Source organism: Pezoporus flaviventris, unplaced genomic scaffold, assembly GCF_033815535.1.
Source record: "Pezoporus flaviventris isolate CSIRO_AGI_PZ_B2104156 unplaced genomic scaffold, CSIRO_AGI_Pfla_v1 ptg000015l, whole genome shotgun sequence".
NCBI lineage: Eukaryota > Metazoa > Chordata > Aves > Psittaciformes > Psittacidae > Pezoporus > Pezoporus flaviventris.
The window spans coordinates 27,427,011-27,444,421 of NW_026892563.1; the positions used below are offsets into that span (position 1 = coordinate 27,427,011).

At 44.1% G+C, this 17,411-nt stretch overlaps 1 protein-coding gene across 6 annotated transcripts in view; it reads left to right on the forward strand.

The window, feature by feature from the left end:
* TFG (trafficking from ER to golgi regulator) overlaps positions 1-17,411 on the forward strand; it is a 33,173-nt gene continuing 15,762 nt past the window's right edge. For 2 of the 6 annotated variants that reach the window (XM_061453901.1, XM_061453905.1), the window contains exons 1-4: positions 20-151; positions 3,381-3,485; positions 13,794-14,002; positions 15,757-15,840. In XM_061453901.1, coding sequence (XP_061309885.1) covers positions 13,819-14,002; positions 15,757-15,840 — 268 coding nt within the window. In that variant the 5' untranslated portion in view covers positions 20-151; positions 3,381-3,485; positions 13,794-13,818. Of the gene's footprint in view, positions 152-1,289; positions 1,792-3,380; positions 3,486-12,502; positions 12,632-13,793; positions 14,003-15,756; positions 15,841-17,411 lie in introns of those variants that run through there. The other 4 variants (XM_061453902.1, XM_061453907.1, XM_061453906.1 and 1 more) reach the window with 4 other exon arrangements.

A 17,411-nucleotide genomic window follows, 5' to 3' on the forward strand; every position in this document is an offset into this window, starting at 1 on the left:
CGCATGCGGATAGCTCGCGCAGGACCGGCAGTTGCAGCCGTTCCTGCAGCTCTTTCTTTTGCCTGCCACGTACGGGTGGTGGCGGCCGCGCCCGGCCTCCGATTCTGCCGGTGCCGGGGGTGTCCACCGGCGGGACCGCGGAGAAGCCAGAGTAAGAAAACGGGGCTGCTCACCCCGCGCTGTTGTCGGGGGAGCCGCTGCCGCGTGTGCGATAGGCGTCGGGAGGGGTGGCTGCGGGCTGGGGGTGAGCCTTCGCTTCCGCCCCTCGGTTCCAAGGGCAACGCGGTCCCTGGCAGAGAGGCGGGGAGACCCCTTGCTTCCCTCTGGGAGCGTCTGAGGCAGGCTGGAACTGCCGCCTGGGCTTTTCGGCCTGGGGACACGGGGTGAGGGCTGGCAGAGGTCTCCCGTCGCTCCCTCATGTCGCAAGGCTCTTGCATGTCAACCCCTGCTCACCAGGCCTTGTCCCCTTTGGGAGCCAGAGGAACTGCAGACTCCTCGCTTACCGACAGGGAATAGCTATGATTTCTGCTCCCCGCTGAGTCGGTCCTATGCTTTTCAGAACTAGAGAAAACCGTAAGAGCTCTTCTTTCTGCTCCCATCCCCTTTGCCCTTTGTCTTGGGAAAAGTCATCACTTTGGTGAGTGGGGTTTGGGATGCAGTGCTGCTTGGCCCTGTTTCTTGATGCTTCACCTTGTTCTTTTCCCTGTTTTGACAGAGGAGAAAGTGAAGCAGGAATGCCTGTTCTTCCCTTGCTTAAGCAAGGCTGATTTTCTCAGGCTGCAATGCAAAAAGGGTAGTGAAATCCAACATGGTTATGATGTCATGGCTTAAGAAAGGATCATGAAGTGACTGACATAGATTGGACAGTTACCATTTAGATTGGTGTGTGGTGTGAATAGAAAGTGAGCTGAGAGGAAACGATCTGTACCTCCAAAATGTACGTAGTACCTCAGGAAGGCTAGAAAGATGTCAGTGAGATTCTTATTAAAAATAGCCTCTCTGAAACAGGAAAATGATAGTGTATTATTTTTGTTTGTTTGGTGTTTTCCCCTCAATAAAGTAGACACAGTGATTGCTTCTGTCAAAAAGCTCATTTGTGTGTAATCTGGATGTCTTTGCTGGAAAACTCAAGTTATCCATTCATCTGTGTCACAGTGAGGGAAGCAAAGCTTGAGTGCTGTGTAATTTAATAAGTAGAACATTGTACATACTTCCCTGTAACAGTTGCAATGTTTAGAATCTGTCTCTTAAATTCTGAAGCCTTCAAGCAGAATGGAGAACAGCTGGACAAAAGTGCATTTAAATGCAACCTTTTCTTAATTATTGATAGACACAGTGGATTTCTGCAAGTAACACTGGTAAATAAGACATTATAGGTCTGCAAGTGCATTGTAGTAGTAGGTTTCCTTGCACAAAGATACAAGTTATGCATTTGGTCTGTTGAAAGGCCACAGGAGCTCAGGTATGTCCACAGAAATGTGTATCTTTAGGAATTACAGATGAGGTTCAATTCTTACTGTTGTCGGTTTCCAAGTAGCTTACACTGTAATGCTAAAGAAGCAATACCAGTACCCTGCTCGTAATGCTTAAACAACACAAGATGGTGGCTAAACGAACTCTCTAAGTTGAACCACTGTTAGGTACATTATCTATATCCTGTATTTGTGCATTGCAGTAAATTTTACCTGGACCTGTAGTGAGATTTGGCTGAAAGAGGCATCATCCTCATGCATTACTCATTCATAAAAGATGAGTGAGGAAACAGAAGAGTAGTCTCTTCCTGTTCACCTGGTTAGTATGTCACAACAGTCTTGCTCTCTCCCAGCCAGGAGTGAGTACAACTCCTTTTAAAGGTGAACATTTCATACCCAGGATGAGGGGAGCAGCTGCCAGCCTGTGAGAACCAGAGGAGAGGGGCTTTGTTCTCTGGGGTTTGCTTGTCTTGTATGTCATGTATCTATCTTGTATGTCTGTGTCTGACTTGTATGTCATGTATCTTCTATGTCAGGTGTCTGTCCCAGTTTGCTTCCAGTTAAGTTGAAAGAGGAGAGCTGGGAAGGCCAGTTCAATGTGGATGAGAGGAAGAGAGGAACTTACTTTTCTTCTTTGATTTTATATATATATATATGAGACAAGAGTGATGGTATATTGAAAAATGTGGGATCTGAGCATGACATGAATGGTATGGAATAAGGGGTAGATACTGTTGTGGGTTCAGCAGTAGCAGTCATTTTTCTCCTTCTTAGTAGCTGGTGCAGTGCTGTGTTTTTGACTTTTAGCCTGGGAACAAGGCTGGTAGCACCGATGTTCTTAGTTGTTGCTAAGTAATGTTTACTCATTTCTGGAACAACGTTATAGACACTTGGGCCAAAGAGCATGGCATTGAGTGGGTATATCACATCACCTACCATGCACCAGTCTCTGGGAAAATCAAAAACCAGTGAGGCTTACCTGCACAGGATAACGACAGACGCACTTGTGTGATTGCTTTTGCTCAGGGACCCGAATATACTTGGTGGGTAATGTGGGTTGTATACCTCAAGGGGATTTGGTTTTACGGTGAATGATCTAAGAATCATCTCATGGATGAGAGATTAAAATCATGTCATATATGCAAATGAGAGGCAAGAAGAAGAGTGCCAACTAGTGCCTGTTGTTTGGGAGGGAGGAGCACAATTACATTCTCCATTGGACTGTTCTGTTTACTAAATCATTGTCTTATAGTTCTGGATTTGTAGTAAAGAGGTGGATTGCAGAAACTTCATGCAGCTCATCACATTGGCTTTCCAGCAGAAAAAAAACTAAACTGATTTCAGTTTAAAGTGGTTATGTATTTTGGATTGCATTTCCTTTTTGCCCAGTTTGGTGGCTTTTCCTGTGGGAAGGTGGCATTACTAACTCTTTTCCTCTTGTCCTAATTCTGTGCAGACTTTCCTTGAAGACACACTACTTAATGCCACAGATGCTTCACCCTTAAGCTAAGAAATGAACTTCCAGATTTTTGTACTGCTAAATCAATGAAAGTTTATTTTTCTTAACCTGGGGTTTTAAGATGGAGGCCGTACAAATGAGTATTTTGAGACTGCCAAAGAGCATTGTCCTGTAAAGGGACACCTTACTGTTAGGAATTCCTACATGCTATTACAAAATTTAGGAAAAATAAGCTTCTGTTATGGAATTAAAACTCTTGTTCAAGATTTCTGTTTTAGTTAAACTTCAAACTCTATGCTACTCAAAATGTGATTGTTACATTATGGATAAAACAGTGACTTTTTAATCGTGTATATTCATTGCAATGTTCTAAAGTGAAACAATGATGTTAAATGTATAATTCTAAGGAACTGAAATGAAATAATGTTTTTATTTTTACTTTTATGTAGCTTCCTGTTTTCTGGCACTGATAGTGCATGGCGGTTTATCCTAACTCAGTTCTGAAGTGAGGTGGAAAATCTGTCCAATAATCCAGCATCAGTAAGACAGACAAGGTAATAGCAAATGTATGCTTTTGTAAAGGAGGTGAAAGAAAACCTGCGTATAGCTGCTGTTCTGTCTTTTTAATGCTTTCAATTAAAAAAATATCAAAACCAACAAACAAACAACTTCTGCAAAGCCCTATGCTTTTACAACCAACTTAGTGTTAATTAGACTGAGTTGATGTGCCTCCAGTCAATAGTCCTATGTTGCAAAACATGAATAATGTATTAGCAAGCATTAATGATACTATAAACTTCACTGTTTTGTTGTAATGTCTCAGCAACATGGCTGTGTTAATTGTAGGTCCCTTTTCTCTGCAGTGAGGCTGTATCTGCCTACCTCTGTTTTGTCTGGTTAGGAGAATGAGTTTTGTTCAATAGTTGCATGTATCTTTTTTTGGATGCTGTCCTGGGTTCAGCAGTAGCAGTCATTTTTTCTCCTTCTTAGTAGCTGGTGCAGTGCTGTGTTTTGACTTTTGGCCTGGGAACAGGCTGATAACACCGATGTTTTCAGTTGTTGCTAAGTAATGTTTACTCTGACCAAGGACTTTGTGAGTCTCATGCTCTGCCAGGGAGGAGGGGAAGTTGGGAGGAAGCGGAGACAGGACACCTGACCCAAACTAACCAAAGGGGTATTCCATACCACAACACGTCATGCCCAGTATATAAACTGGGGAAATTACCCCGAAGGGCTGGATCACTGGTTGGGTCAGTCTGGGCATTGATCGGCAGGTGGTGAGTGATTGTGTTCTCTTCCCTTGTTATTTCCCTTACCATTATTATTATTGGTGATAGCAGTAGTGGTTTTGTGTTACATGTTAGTTACTAGACTGTTCTTATCTCAACCCGTGGGAGTGAAATTCTTTTGATTCTCCTCCTCATCCCTCCGGGAGCAGGGAGAGGAAGGGGAGGGAGTGAGCGAGTGACTGCGTGATTCTGGGTTGCCGGCTGGGCTTAAACCATGACAGTTCTTTGTGGCACCCAACGTGGGGTGCAAAGGGTTGAGATAATGACACATCTGACCGGCATGTGTCTAATCGTATTTGTGATAAGCATTCATTGTTTCAGAGTAATAGTCACTCATCACAATGGTGATTTATTGACTCTCAAAGTTGTTGCTCTTGATCTTGGAGTTTCAGCATTACAGAAGGTATTTGCTGTTTTAGTGTTTATAGGCTGGGGGGCCTTGGCTAAGGTTCTTGTTTCACTGTACTTTATGGTAATGACTTGTAATACGACAGACTCACTGACCATGAAACTGTTCTGGCTTGCATTCCCAGTGTGGTCATCACCTCTATACTTTGAGAGGTATATAATGGAAATGTTTAGCAATTACACATCTTTTTTCACCTCCTTGGGTGGTCAGCCTGTGAAGGAGACAATCCCTTACGTTCCCAGCCTCCCCACCAGACTATTACAGCATCCTTTGAGAGTTCTGAAGGTTTTGAATGGCCTTTGGGTACCCTGAGACCTGCCTGCTGATTGTGATGGAGATCAGCATGTTGGCACACATACAGAGTGTGTTTTACCCATGACCATTTCATTTGATTTCAACAGTTAAGCAAAGTTGGGTTTGGGTGTTGTCTAGGGTTAGATGACGATACCGGAGGACCAAGAGATTTTCCCCAAGGCTGGGCAGTGATGAGTGGCAGGGTGTGTGGGATACTATGGGCAAGTATCTAGGCCAGTGGGCCCCTCCAGTGCTTTGGAACTTCACTGCTGAACAAGTGCAAAATCCAGAAAAATTAGTAAAACACTTAAATGCAGTGTGTTGTCATCCTGATCATACCAGAGAGGGACAAATCAAGGCAACATGCTGGGGCTTGGCCTAATCTTACAGAGCTCTCTTCAACATTATCCAGCACCTTCAAAGGGAAAAAAATGTCAGTGGATCTGATGGCAAAGCAACAGACAATGCAGCTACTCAAACTCCAAATACAGCAGCTACTCAAACTCTGACTATGACAGATGACGCAGCTACTCCAACTCCAAGCACAGCAACTACACCAACCCCAGCGACAGGTACAGCTCTACTCAAACTCTTGACTATAACAGACAACAGAGCTACTCCAATTCCAAGCACAGCAACTATACCAACCCCAGCAACAAGTACAGCAGCTACTCAAACTCTGACCACAACAAACATTGCAGCTACTCCAGCTCCAAGCACAGCAACTACACCAACCCCAGCAACAAGTACAGCAGCTACTCAAACTCTTGACTACAACAGACAGCGCAGCTAGTTCAATTCCAAGCACAGCCACTATACCAACCCCAGCGACAAGTACAGCAGCTACCCAAACCCTGACAACAGATACTGCAGCCACTCCAACCACAGCGATAATCACTGTAGCTAAACCAGAGGACCAATTTGTGCCAATAACAGTTGCCCCTGTACGCAGGGGGAAGAGCAAAAAAGAGGCAAGAAAGATGAAGAAACAATGCGCTTACTACACAGGACAGCATCTGATCAGGAGTTATTATTATCTGAATCAGAGGAAGAACAGGTGACTTCTCGACTCCAGACCTCAACTGAGCTACAGAATATGCAACAAGATTTTACCTGTCAACCAGGGATGCACATCATCGCCTGGTTGCTCCGATGCTGGCACAGTGGGGCTGACGGTCATAAACTAGAAGGTAGGGAAGCCAAGCAGCTGGGATCACTTGCTAGGGAAGGGGGAACTGACAGAGCAATTGCAAAAGAGAAGCAGTCCCTCAGCCTTTGGAGGCAGCCTTGGCAGCTGTGAAATAAAGGTTTCCATAGAAGGATGATGTTATGAGTTGTTTAGCCAAGTGGACTACTCTAGAGAAAGGCATCCAGTCTCTGAGGGAATCAGCTACTGTAGAGATGATCTGTCACAGGCCAGATGCCGGGAGTGCACCTGTAGATCCAGACGAGGTCGAATGTACATGACCCATGTGGCGGAAATTTACATGGAATGCACCATCATCATATGCCCACGCATTGGCAGCAATAACCTGGAATGACGTAGCACCATCAACAGTGAATGAAATGATTTGTCAACTCCGAGAGTTTGAAGACAATCTCACCCCTTCCATCATTTCAGCTGTGGAAAAACTGTCCCAGAACCTCAAACAATTGAGAGATGATCTGTCTGACCTATCCAGCTCCCCATGTGTACCAGCCCATGTCTCAGCTATTAACAAAAGGTGTCCTACTGCTCGAGAGAGAAGATATAGAAGGTATACACCATGGGCCACCCTATGGTTTTACCTGTGAAATCATGGAGAAGACATGAGGAAGTGGGATGGAAAACCTACCTCAGCTCTGGAGGAATGGGTGTGCGAATTGAGGAGGAGAACAAAGGTCAAGGATGATCATCACATGAAAGCTGTTGCTTCAGTCTCTGGTGAGCAGGTTCCCAGATGGAGTGAAAGAGCTGAATTTACTCCAGCTGATGTGATAAAGAAGACTATTCCCTTTCTACAAGATGTAGGTGTCCAATGTTGTGATCACTATTAGAGGGGCCCTGCCTCCAGCCAGGTGGAGGTTGGGGACAGTCGGATTTACTGGACTGTGTGGATCAGATGGCCTGGCACATCAGTCCCACAGAAGTTTAAGGCTCTAGTAGATAGTGGTGCACAGTGTACCCTGATGCCATCAAGCTGTCAAGGGGTGGAACCCATCTGTATTTCTGGAGTGACAGGAGCATCCCAAGGATTGACTGTACTGGAGGCTGAAATCAGCCTGACTGGGAGGAAGTGGCAAAAGAACCCTATTGTGACTGCTCAGAGGCTCCATGCATCCTTGGCATAGACTGTCTCAGGAGAGGGTACTTCAAAGACCCAGAAGGGTACAGATGAGCTTTCAGTATTGCTGCTTTGGAGACTGAGGAAATTGAGCAGCTGTCCACCTTGCCTGGTCTCTCAGAGGATCCTTCTGTTGTGGGGTTGCTGAAGGTTGAAGAACAGCATAGTGCCAGTCATGACCATAACAGTGCACCAGCGGCAATATCGCACCAACCGAGACTCCCTGATTCCTGTCCATAAGCTGATCCGTAGACTGGAGAGCGAAGGAGTGATCAGCAGGACCCGCTCACCCTTTAATAGCCCCATATGGCCAATGTGAAAGCCTAACAGAGTGTGGAGACTAACAGTAGACTATCGTGGTGGCCTCAATGAAGTCACACCACCATTGAGTGCTGCCGTACCAGACATGCTAGAACTTCAGTATGACCTAGAGTCAAAGACAGCCAAGTGGTATGCTGCAACCGATATTGCCAATGCATTTTTCTCAGTTCCTTTGGCAGCAGAGTGCAGGCCACAGTTTGCTTTTACTTGGAGGGGCATCCAGTACACTTGGAACCGACTGCCCCAGGGGTGGAAACACAGCCCTACCACCTGCTATGGACTGATCCAGACTGCACTGGAACAGGGGCAAGCTCCAGAACACCTGCAATACACTGATGACATTATCATGTGGGGTGATGCAGTGGAAGAAGTTTTTGAGAAAGGGAGGAAAATAATCCACATCCTGCTGAAAGCCGGTTTTGCCATAAAATGGAGTAAGGTCAAGGGACTTGCACAGGAGATTCGATTTTTGGGAATTAAAAAAAATGGCAAGATGGGTATCGCCAGATCCCCACAGATGTGATCAACAAGATAACAGCAATGTCTCCACCAACTAATCAGAAAGAAACGCAAGCTTTCTTAGGCGCTGTGGGGTTCTGGAGAATGCATATCCCAAATTACAGTTTGATTGTAAGCCCTCTCTATCATGTGACCCGGAAGAAGAGTGATTTTAAATGGGGCCCTGAGCAACGACAAGCCTTTGAACAAATTAAATGAGATATAGTTCATGCAGGAGCCCTTGGACCAGTCCAGACTGGGCGAGATGTAAACAGTGTACTGTACACTGCAGCTGGGGATAATGGTCCTACCTGGAGCCTCTGGCAGAAAGCTCCAGGGGAGACTCAAGGTCGACCCCTTGGCTTTTGGAGTTGTGGATACAGAGGATCTGAGGCCAGCTATACCCCAACTGAGAAAGAGATACTGGCAGGCTACGGAGGGGTTCGAGCTGTTTCAGAAGTGGTTGGCACTGAAGCACATCTTCTGGCACCTCGCTTGCCCGTGCAATGTTCAAAGGCAGGGTCTCCTCTACACATCATGCAACTGATGCTACATGGAGTAAGTGGGTTGCACTAGTTACACAACGAACTCGAGTAGGAAATCCCAGTTGTCCAGGAATTCTAGAGTCATCATGGACTGGCCAGAGGGCATAGATTTTGGAATATCACCAGAGGAGGAGGTGATGCTTGCTGGAGAGGCCCCACCATATAATAAACTGTCAGAAAGCGAAAAGCAATATGCCTTGTTTACTAATGGGTCCTGCTGTATTGTGGGAAAGCTTTGGAGATGGAAGGCAGCTGTATGGAGTCCTGGACGACAAGTTGCAGAAACTGCTGAAGGAGAGGATGAATCAAGTCAGTTTGCCGAGGAGAAAGCCATCCAAAGTCAGTTTGACTGAGACCAAAGATGAGGTTAGAGCCAGCTGGGCCTGGACATTGCCAAATGAGAAAAGTAGCCAGTACTTTATCACTATACTGACTCATGGATAGTGGCAAGTGCCCTGTGGGGGTGGTTGCCACAATGGAAGCAGAGCAACTGGCAGTGCAGAGGTAAACCCATCTGGGCTGCTGCACTGTGGCAAGATATCGCTGCCTGGGTGCAGAACCTGATGGTGAAGGTATGCCACATAGATGCTTATGTATCCAAGAACTGGGCCACCGAGGAGCACCAGAACAATCAACAAGTGGATAAAGCTGCTAAGATTGAAGTGGCTCAGGTGGACTTAGATTGGTAATATAAGGGTGAATTATTTTTGGCCCGGTGGGCCCATGACACTTCAGGCCATCAGGGCAGAGATGCAACATACAGATGGGCTCGTGATTGAGGGGTGGACTTAACAATGGACGCTAAGCCTCTTTGGTGTGGAGGATGATGGCTGAAGTACAAATACGGGGGGGAGGCCTGGCATATTGATTATATCACATTCCCACCAACCCACCAAGGCAAGCACCATGTGTTCACCATGGTGGAAGCAACCCCCGAATGGCTGGAAATATATGCTGTGCCCCACACCACTGCCCAGGACATGATCCCTCAGGGACTGGTGTTGAGACCGGTCTTGTTCAACATCTTTGTCAGTGACATGGACAGTGGGATTGAGTGCGCCCTCATCAAGTTTGCCAATGACACCAAGCTGTGTGGTTCGGTTGATATGCTGGAGGAAGGAATGCCATCCAGAGGGACCTTGCCACGCTTGTGAGGTGGGCTGATGCCAGCCTTATGGAGTTTAACCATGCCGAGTGCAAGGTCCTACGCTTGGGTTGGAGCAGTCCCAAGCACAGCTACAGGTTGGGCAGAGAAGAGATTCAGAGCAGCCCTGCGGAGAAAGACTTGGGGGTGTTGGTTGATGAGAAAATGAACATGAGCAGGCAGTGCGTGCTTGCAGCCCAGAAAGCCAGCTGTATCCTGGGCCGCATCAAAAGGAGCGTGAACAGCAGGTCGAATTAGGTGATCCTGCACCCTTACTCTGCTCTTGTGAGACCTCACCTGGAGTATTGTGTGCAGTTCTGGTGTCCTCAACATAAAAAGGACATGGAACTGTTGGAACAAGTCCAGAGAAGCGCCATGAGGATGATCAGGGGACTGGAGCACCTCCCGTATGAAGACAGGATGACAGAGTTGTGTCTGTTCAGCCTGGAGAAGAGAAGGCTGCGTGGAAACCTCATAGCAGCCTTTGAGTATCTGAAGGGGGCCAATAGGGATGCTGGTGAGGAGCTCTTCATTAGAGACTGTAGTGATAGGACAAGGGGTAACGGCTTAAAACTTAAACAAGGGAAGTTTAGATTGGATATAAGGAGGAAATTCTTTCCTGTTAGGGTGGTGAGGCACTGGAATAGGTTGCCCAGTGATGTTGTGAATGCTCCATCCCTGGCAATGTTCAAGACCAGGTTGGACGAGGCCTTGGGTGATATAGTTTAGTGTAAGTTGTCCCTGCCCACAGCAGGGGGGTTGGAACTAGATGATCTTAAGGTCCTTTCCAACACTAACGATTCTATGATTCTATGATCCTAGGCTTGAGAACAGATTTTGTGGCAACACAGCACCCCAGAGAGAACTGAGTCAGACAATGGGACTCATTTCCGGAACAACCTGATAGACACTTGGGCGAAAGAGCATGGCATTGAGTGGGTATATCACATCCCCTACCATGCACCAGCCTCTGGGAAAATTGAACGGTACAATGGGCTGTTAAAAACTACACTGAGAGCAGCAGGTGGTGGGACTTTCAAACACTGGGATACACGTTTACCCAAAGCCACGTGGTTGGTCAACACCAGAGGATCTGCCAACAGGGCTGGCCCAGCCCAGTCAGAACTGTTATGTACTGTAGAGGGGGATGAAGTTCCTGTGGTGCACAGAAAGAATTTGCTGGGGAAGACAGTCTGGGTTATTCCTACTTCAGGTAAAGGCAAGCCCACTGGTGGTATTGCTTTTGCTCAGGGACCTGTATATACTTGGTGAGTAATGTGGGAAGATGGGGAAGTCTCATGTGTACCTCGAGGGGATTTGATTTTAGGGGAAAACAGCTGATGAATTCAATTGTATGCTGTTGCCTGCTATGTAGCGCTTCTGTAGCCCACCAACTAGATGTCTGCAGGTCACCAGTAATTGGCCCTGACTTCGCTCTGACCATCATTCCAGCAAAGAATGAGCTTTGACGAAACCAGACGAGCTCAGCAGTGACCAGATGAGTTCCATGGTGTCATCAGCAGGCAACAGTCCAACACTGCACACCGTCTGACCTGCTCTGAGAGATTGTTAAAAGAGATGAAGCCTGACATCATGGACTGGATGAACTCAGCAGCTTTATAGGGATTTCTCCATGCACTAAGGAATGATATCTCTGTATGTGTGTGTGGACGTATATATGAGACAAGAGTGATGGTACATTGAAAAATGTGGGATCTGAGCATGACGTGAATGGTATGGAATAAGGGGTGGATACTGTCGTGGGTTCAGCAGTAGCAGTCATTTTTCTCCTTCTTAGTAGCTGGTGCAGTGCTGTGTTTTTGACTTTCAGCCTGGGAACAAAGCTGATAGCACTGATGTTTTTAGTTGTTGCTTAGTAATGTTTACTCTGACCAAGGACTTTTCTGGGTCTCATGCTCTGCCAGGGAGGGGAAGCTGGGAGGAAGTGGAGACAGGACACCTGACCCAGACTAGCCAAAGAGGTATTCCATACCACCACAGCACATTGTACCCAGTATATAAACTTGCGAAGTTACCCAGAAGGGCTAGATCCCTGCTCGGGTTGGGCTGGTTATCGGCAGGTGGTGAGCGGTTGTATTCCCTTCCCTTGTTATTTCCCTTACCAATATTATTATTATTGGTGACAGCAGTAGTGGTTTTGTGTTATACCTTAGTTACTGGCTGTTCTTATCTCAACCTGTGGGAGTTACATTCTTTCAGTTCTCCTTCCCATGCAGGGGGGGAGGAAGGGGAGGGAGTGAGTGAGTGGCTCCGTGGTTCTGGGTTGCCAGCTGGGCTTAAACTAGGACACATGCCATTAGGCTAAACAAAGGGATTTGCATGAAATGTTTGCTTTATATTAAGTTCATTATCCAACCCCCCCGAAATTGAATTGCAATCTAGAGATAACATACTTCATCTTTTTAATGCAAAACACACTGCCATTATAACAGCAGAGTTAAATATATACAGGTGCAGCAGTGTATGATGTATTAAAGGCTTTAGCTGAGTGTCTTGTTTCTGTGGTAGGAAAGAAGTAATTCTCAGTGCAGTACTTTAAAAATAGACTGACAAAGCAGTATTCAGTTTTCTCATAAAGCACTATGTTATAACATCGTTAAAGGTAGGCAAGAGGTACCTACATATCTCTACCAAGAATTCTTTTTGCACAAGAGAGTGAACAGCATGTTTGCCTGCACGTGGCTTTGGAAATGCCAGTTTTGATGTGTAGGGCTGCCTGCAGTTAAGATCTCCAATATTTGTGCTTCAGATGTTATGGTAACTGCTTCTTTAATTGCTCCTTATTCCAGGTCTATTGTTTTGGTCCTGTCCAAAACAGTGAAGAAAGAAGCGGACATTTGACTAGCTATCCATGTGTTTGTGGTTTTTTTTTTGTTGTTTTTTTTTTTGTTTTCATTCTTCTGCTCAGTAACTTCTCTGTAGTTTCTGATTTTCTTTTAACATATGGTCTTTGTGTTTTTTAACAAGAGAGATGCCTTATACAAAGTGATAATTTTTAAATTGTCTTACATAAAGCGTTAAAGATGCAACTGAAGTATATACTGTGTGCTGCTTTGGTACAAGATGGCTTTTTTGCACTTCCTTTGGGGTGGTTGTCCACCTCTCTTAAACCACAGAGTGTAAATGACTGTTCAGACTACTTGCATAACAAATCTGTGGCTCTGAGTCTAATGGGTAGCTAATATGTGGTTTATTAAGCAGCTTTTAAAAATCTGAAATCTTTGTTAAAACATCTCAGTCAAAATTTCAAAGAAAGGAAAAATTTTATCATCTTCCTTTCGGGAAAGATGTGTTCTAATCATGCTTATAATATACCGATGTTTAGCTCTTCATTTATTGTTCATGAAATAGTGCATGATTCAACTTCATCCCCTTAGTAAGCTCCCTTACTACCTGTAATCGTTGACATAAAAGATTTTATTATGGCAGTCTTTTCTTAAATGGGAAAAAAAAATGCACCCTTTGCTGGTTATCGTAATTATGGGGAATGTAAAAATAATTTAAAGAGTTGATAATGTAACAGATATAATGTTGCAAGGCTGACATCTTTTGCTGGAATTTCTCTTTTCCCAGGCGAGATGTATGCATATATCTCAAAAGCAAATCCCAGGGATTATTAGTTCCTTTATAGGTGTTTTTCATGGCAGTTTACAGCTGATACCTTACAGAAAAACCCACTCAAGTTTGACATTTGTAGATATCACACACATTTAAAAGCTGTATGACTTTAAAAAAAATCTTTACTCTTAAATTCTGAGCACTGGGAACTGTGGTAACTGTTCATTTGACATGTTGGATCTTAGAGAGGTATTCTTTGCCTTTGAGCTCAGTTAAAGTATTACGCACTTTATTGTTTGAGACATTTTTTCGAGAAAATGTGTCTGAGAGGGGTTCTATGGAGAGCTTCCTAACAGTAATGCTTTCCAAAGATGAAAAGCTTCGTAATTGTCATCAGATACATTTAAATAATGAACAGTTTAGTTTTCTAAAATGCTTTAAATGTTTTATTGTTAACAGGTCTGCAGGTGATAAGGAATTCACCATGAATGGGCAGCTGGATTTAAGTGGGAAGCTGATCATCAAAGCTCAGCTTGGGGAAGATATTAGGAGAATTCCTATTCATAATGAAGATATCACCTATGATGAATTGGTGCTAATGATGCAGAGAGTTTTTAGAGGAAAACTTCTGAGCAATGACGAAGTCACAATAAAATACAAAGATGAAGGTAATACTTGATTGCTGCTGTTAAGGTTTAATTACTTCTCTTGCTCTAGTATAATCTATGGACAGAAACTCTGAAATTCACCTCTTTAGAATTGTCCAAATTCATTGGCAATTGCAAGTGATTTCTTGTGAAATTCTTTGAGTCAGACAGTAGAAGCTGTATTTCTTGTGGTTATGCTGTCTTAACATAGCTGATCTTTCAGAAATAATGGAGGAAATACTATCTGAAATTTCATTTTTTGCTGTTACAGGAAGCTGGTGCAATCACAGTTTTCTGTCTACTTATTCTCTTGTGTTTTCAATGATAAAGTGGATTTGAAGTAGAGGAGGAAATAAACACATACGACTTAAACCAAGCTCTTACAGGTCTTGGAAAACTTCGCTTCTGTAGTAGTAATTCTTAATTACGTTTTTCCCTATCAGTAGAGATTACAAGACACTTTTAACCTGAAATATTTATTAAAAATAATCTTTTGCTTGAATAATGTTTGAATCTGTTGGACATTGGTTGTTGCAAAGAAAATCTTGATCATTAGTGTTAAATGCAACCTTAAGAAGAGCTTCCACAGAATGAAAAGGACCTTGTTTGAGATGTGTAGAAAGAGAATTGTAGATTGGAGGGTTTTCTTCTTGGAATGTCAGAAGGGTGTTTATATGGCTACGCGTGTTTTCCTCATAACGCTTTCCCACTCTCTCCTTTATGCTGCTTAATTTGTGTTCATTTAATCTATTAATAATCTATTGCATATGTTAAACCAGCAGAAAATCTGTCCTGCCAAAGAGAATAGTCTTGTTCTATCTGTAATCTTGTTGAGCAAGTAAAGATGTTAATGTGGATTTGTCTTGACTGAGCATAAAAACTGTCAAATGGGGGCTTGGTGTCTCTTTTGGGTATTAATAGTATTAAAGGTATTCAGTGCTTTATGCATAACCCTTTATATCTTAAGAATAAAGGATCCCATACAGTTCTAATACAGTACCTGTGACTGATGGCAATGTGCGCATTCATTAGGATGCATTGGTATGGGAGTTCCTCTGAAAAACCTGGCACATAAAAATAAATAACTTAAGTGTTGAGGCTTCATGTCAGATTCCTGGTTTGAGAGAAAAGTTTTATTCTGGCTACTTTGACATCTTCATGTCTTCATTCCTATTTGTGTGTAAAGCTGATAGATATTTCCACTGTACATTTTTACACTGGAACTTGACTATCATTCCCGTGTTAAAATTCAGTCTTGCACCTCAGTGTTCTGTGTAAAACCTGATAAAATGTTCTAGTCACTTAAAATTTTCCCTTGGTAGTGTGTGCGTTTCGTATTTTAAAAATTGATTTGGGATTGCCTTGTGCCATGTACCTTCAGCCTCCTCCTGTCTGTACATGAACAGCACAGTTTTGGAGCCAGTTGGAACAGGCATATAGCTTAACTGGCAGCATCATTCTTTCTGGTGTTGGACTTGTAGCTCCACTGTTTCATCCTGTATGTAAACAGACAAGAATGGTGAGTTCTATGAAACTTTCAAAGGGATGTCAGAAGACTCCCTTTTCTAGCCAGTCATGCTTCTATCTTACCTTCTGTGCATAAGTTCCCAGCACACTGATTCTTGGGCTAAAATAATAAACTTTTTTCCTAGTAACTTCAGAATCAAATAAGGAAAATTATTTTTGAGTAATGAAGTAACACTTCTGCCCTACCATGAAGGTCAGTAGTTAAAAGGCTTTGCTTTTAATGTAACTTTTTTTCATGTTCTTTTCAGATGGAGATCTTATAACAATTTTTGATAGCTCAGATCTTTCCTTTGCAATTCAATGCAGTAGGATACTTAAGCTGACATTGTTTGGTAAGTATAGATGCTTGTCTCTTCTTTTAATAATGCTTATCAAAATTCTGGCAGTGGATTTCACTGGAAAGTACTAAAAACTTTCAGCTTTCACCTTAGAAAAATGAAATCAGTAAATTAAAAATACGGTCTTAATACATGATATTAATTTCTGTTTCATATGACATCTGAACTTAGGGAAACTGAAACTATTTCTCTTTATAGGCTTACTTAAAGTATGTTATATGCATGTTATATATCCACACACGCACACACACACACACAGAATCACAGAATCCTAAGGGTTGGAAGGGACCTCAAAAGATCATCTAGTCCAACCCTCCTGCAAGAGCACGGTAACCTAGAGTACATCACACAGGAACTTGTCCAGGCGGTCCTTGAATATCTCCAACGTAGGAGACTCCACAACCCCCCTGGGCAACCTGTTCCAGTGCTCTGTCACTCTCACAGTAAAGAAATTTTTCCTGATGTTCACATGGAACCTCCTGTGCTCCAGTTTACACCCACTGCCCCTTGTCCTATCACTGGACATCCCTGAAAAAAACCTAGCTCCATCATCCTGACACTCACCCTTTACATATTTGTAGACATTGATGAAGTCACCCCTCAGTCTCCTCTTCTCCAAGCTAAAGAGTCCCAGCTCCCTCAGCCTCTCCTCGTAAGAGAGATGTTCCATTCCCTTAATCATCTTTGTACCTCTGCGCTGGACTCTTTCAAGCAATTCCCTGTCCTTCTTGAACTGTGGGGCCCAGAACTGGACACAATATTCCAGATGCGGCCTCACCAAGGCAAAGTAGAGGGGGAGGAGAACCTCTCTTGACCTATTAACCACACCCTTTCTAATGCCCCCTAGGATGCCATTGGCCTTCTTGGCCACAAGGGCACATTGCTGGCTCATGGTCATCCTCCTATCCACCAGGACCCCCAGGTCCCTTTCCCCTTCACTGCTCTCCAGCAGGTCAGCCCCCAACCTGTACTGGTACATGGGGTTGTTCTTCCCCAGATGCAAGACTCTACACTTGCCCTTGTTGAATTTCATCAAGTTCCTCTCCGCCCAACTCTCCAGCCTGTCCAGGTCTCGCTGAATGGCAACACAGCCCTCTGGTGTGTCAGCCACTCCTCCCAGTTTAGTATCATCAGCAGACTTGCTGAGGGTACATTCAGTTCCCTCATCCAGGTTGTTGATGAAAATATTAAACAGCACTGGTCCCAGCACTGACCCCTGAGGGACTCCACTAGTCACAGACCTCCAGCTAGATTCTGCCCCGTTGACCACAACTCTCTGCCTTCTTCTTTCCAACCAGTTCTTGATCCACCTCACTACCTGATCATCAAGCCCACACTTCCTTAGCTTATCTATGAGGATGCTGTGGGAGACGGTATCAAATGCCTTACTGAAATCAAGAAAAACCACATCTACCGCTCTACCATCATCCATCCACCTAGTTACTTGCTCATAGAAGGCTATAAGGTTGGTCAGACATGACTTCCCCTTGGTAAAGCCATGTTGGCTGCTCCTAATGACCCCCTCATCCTTGATATGTCTAGAGATGGTGTCAAGAATAAGTTGT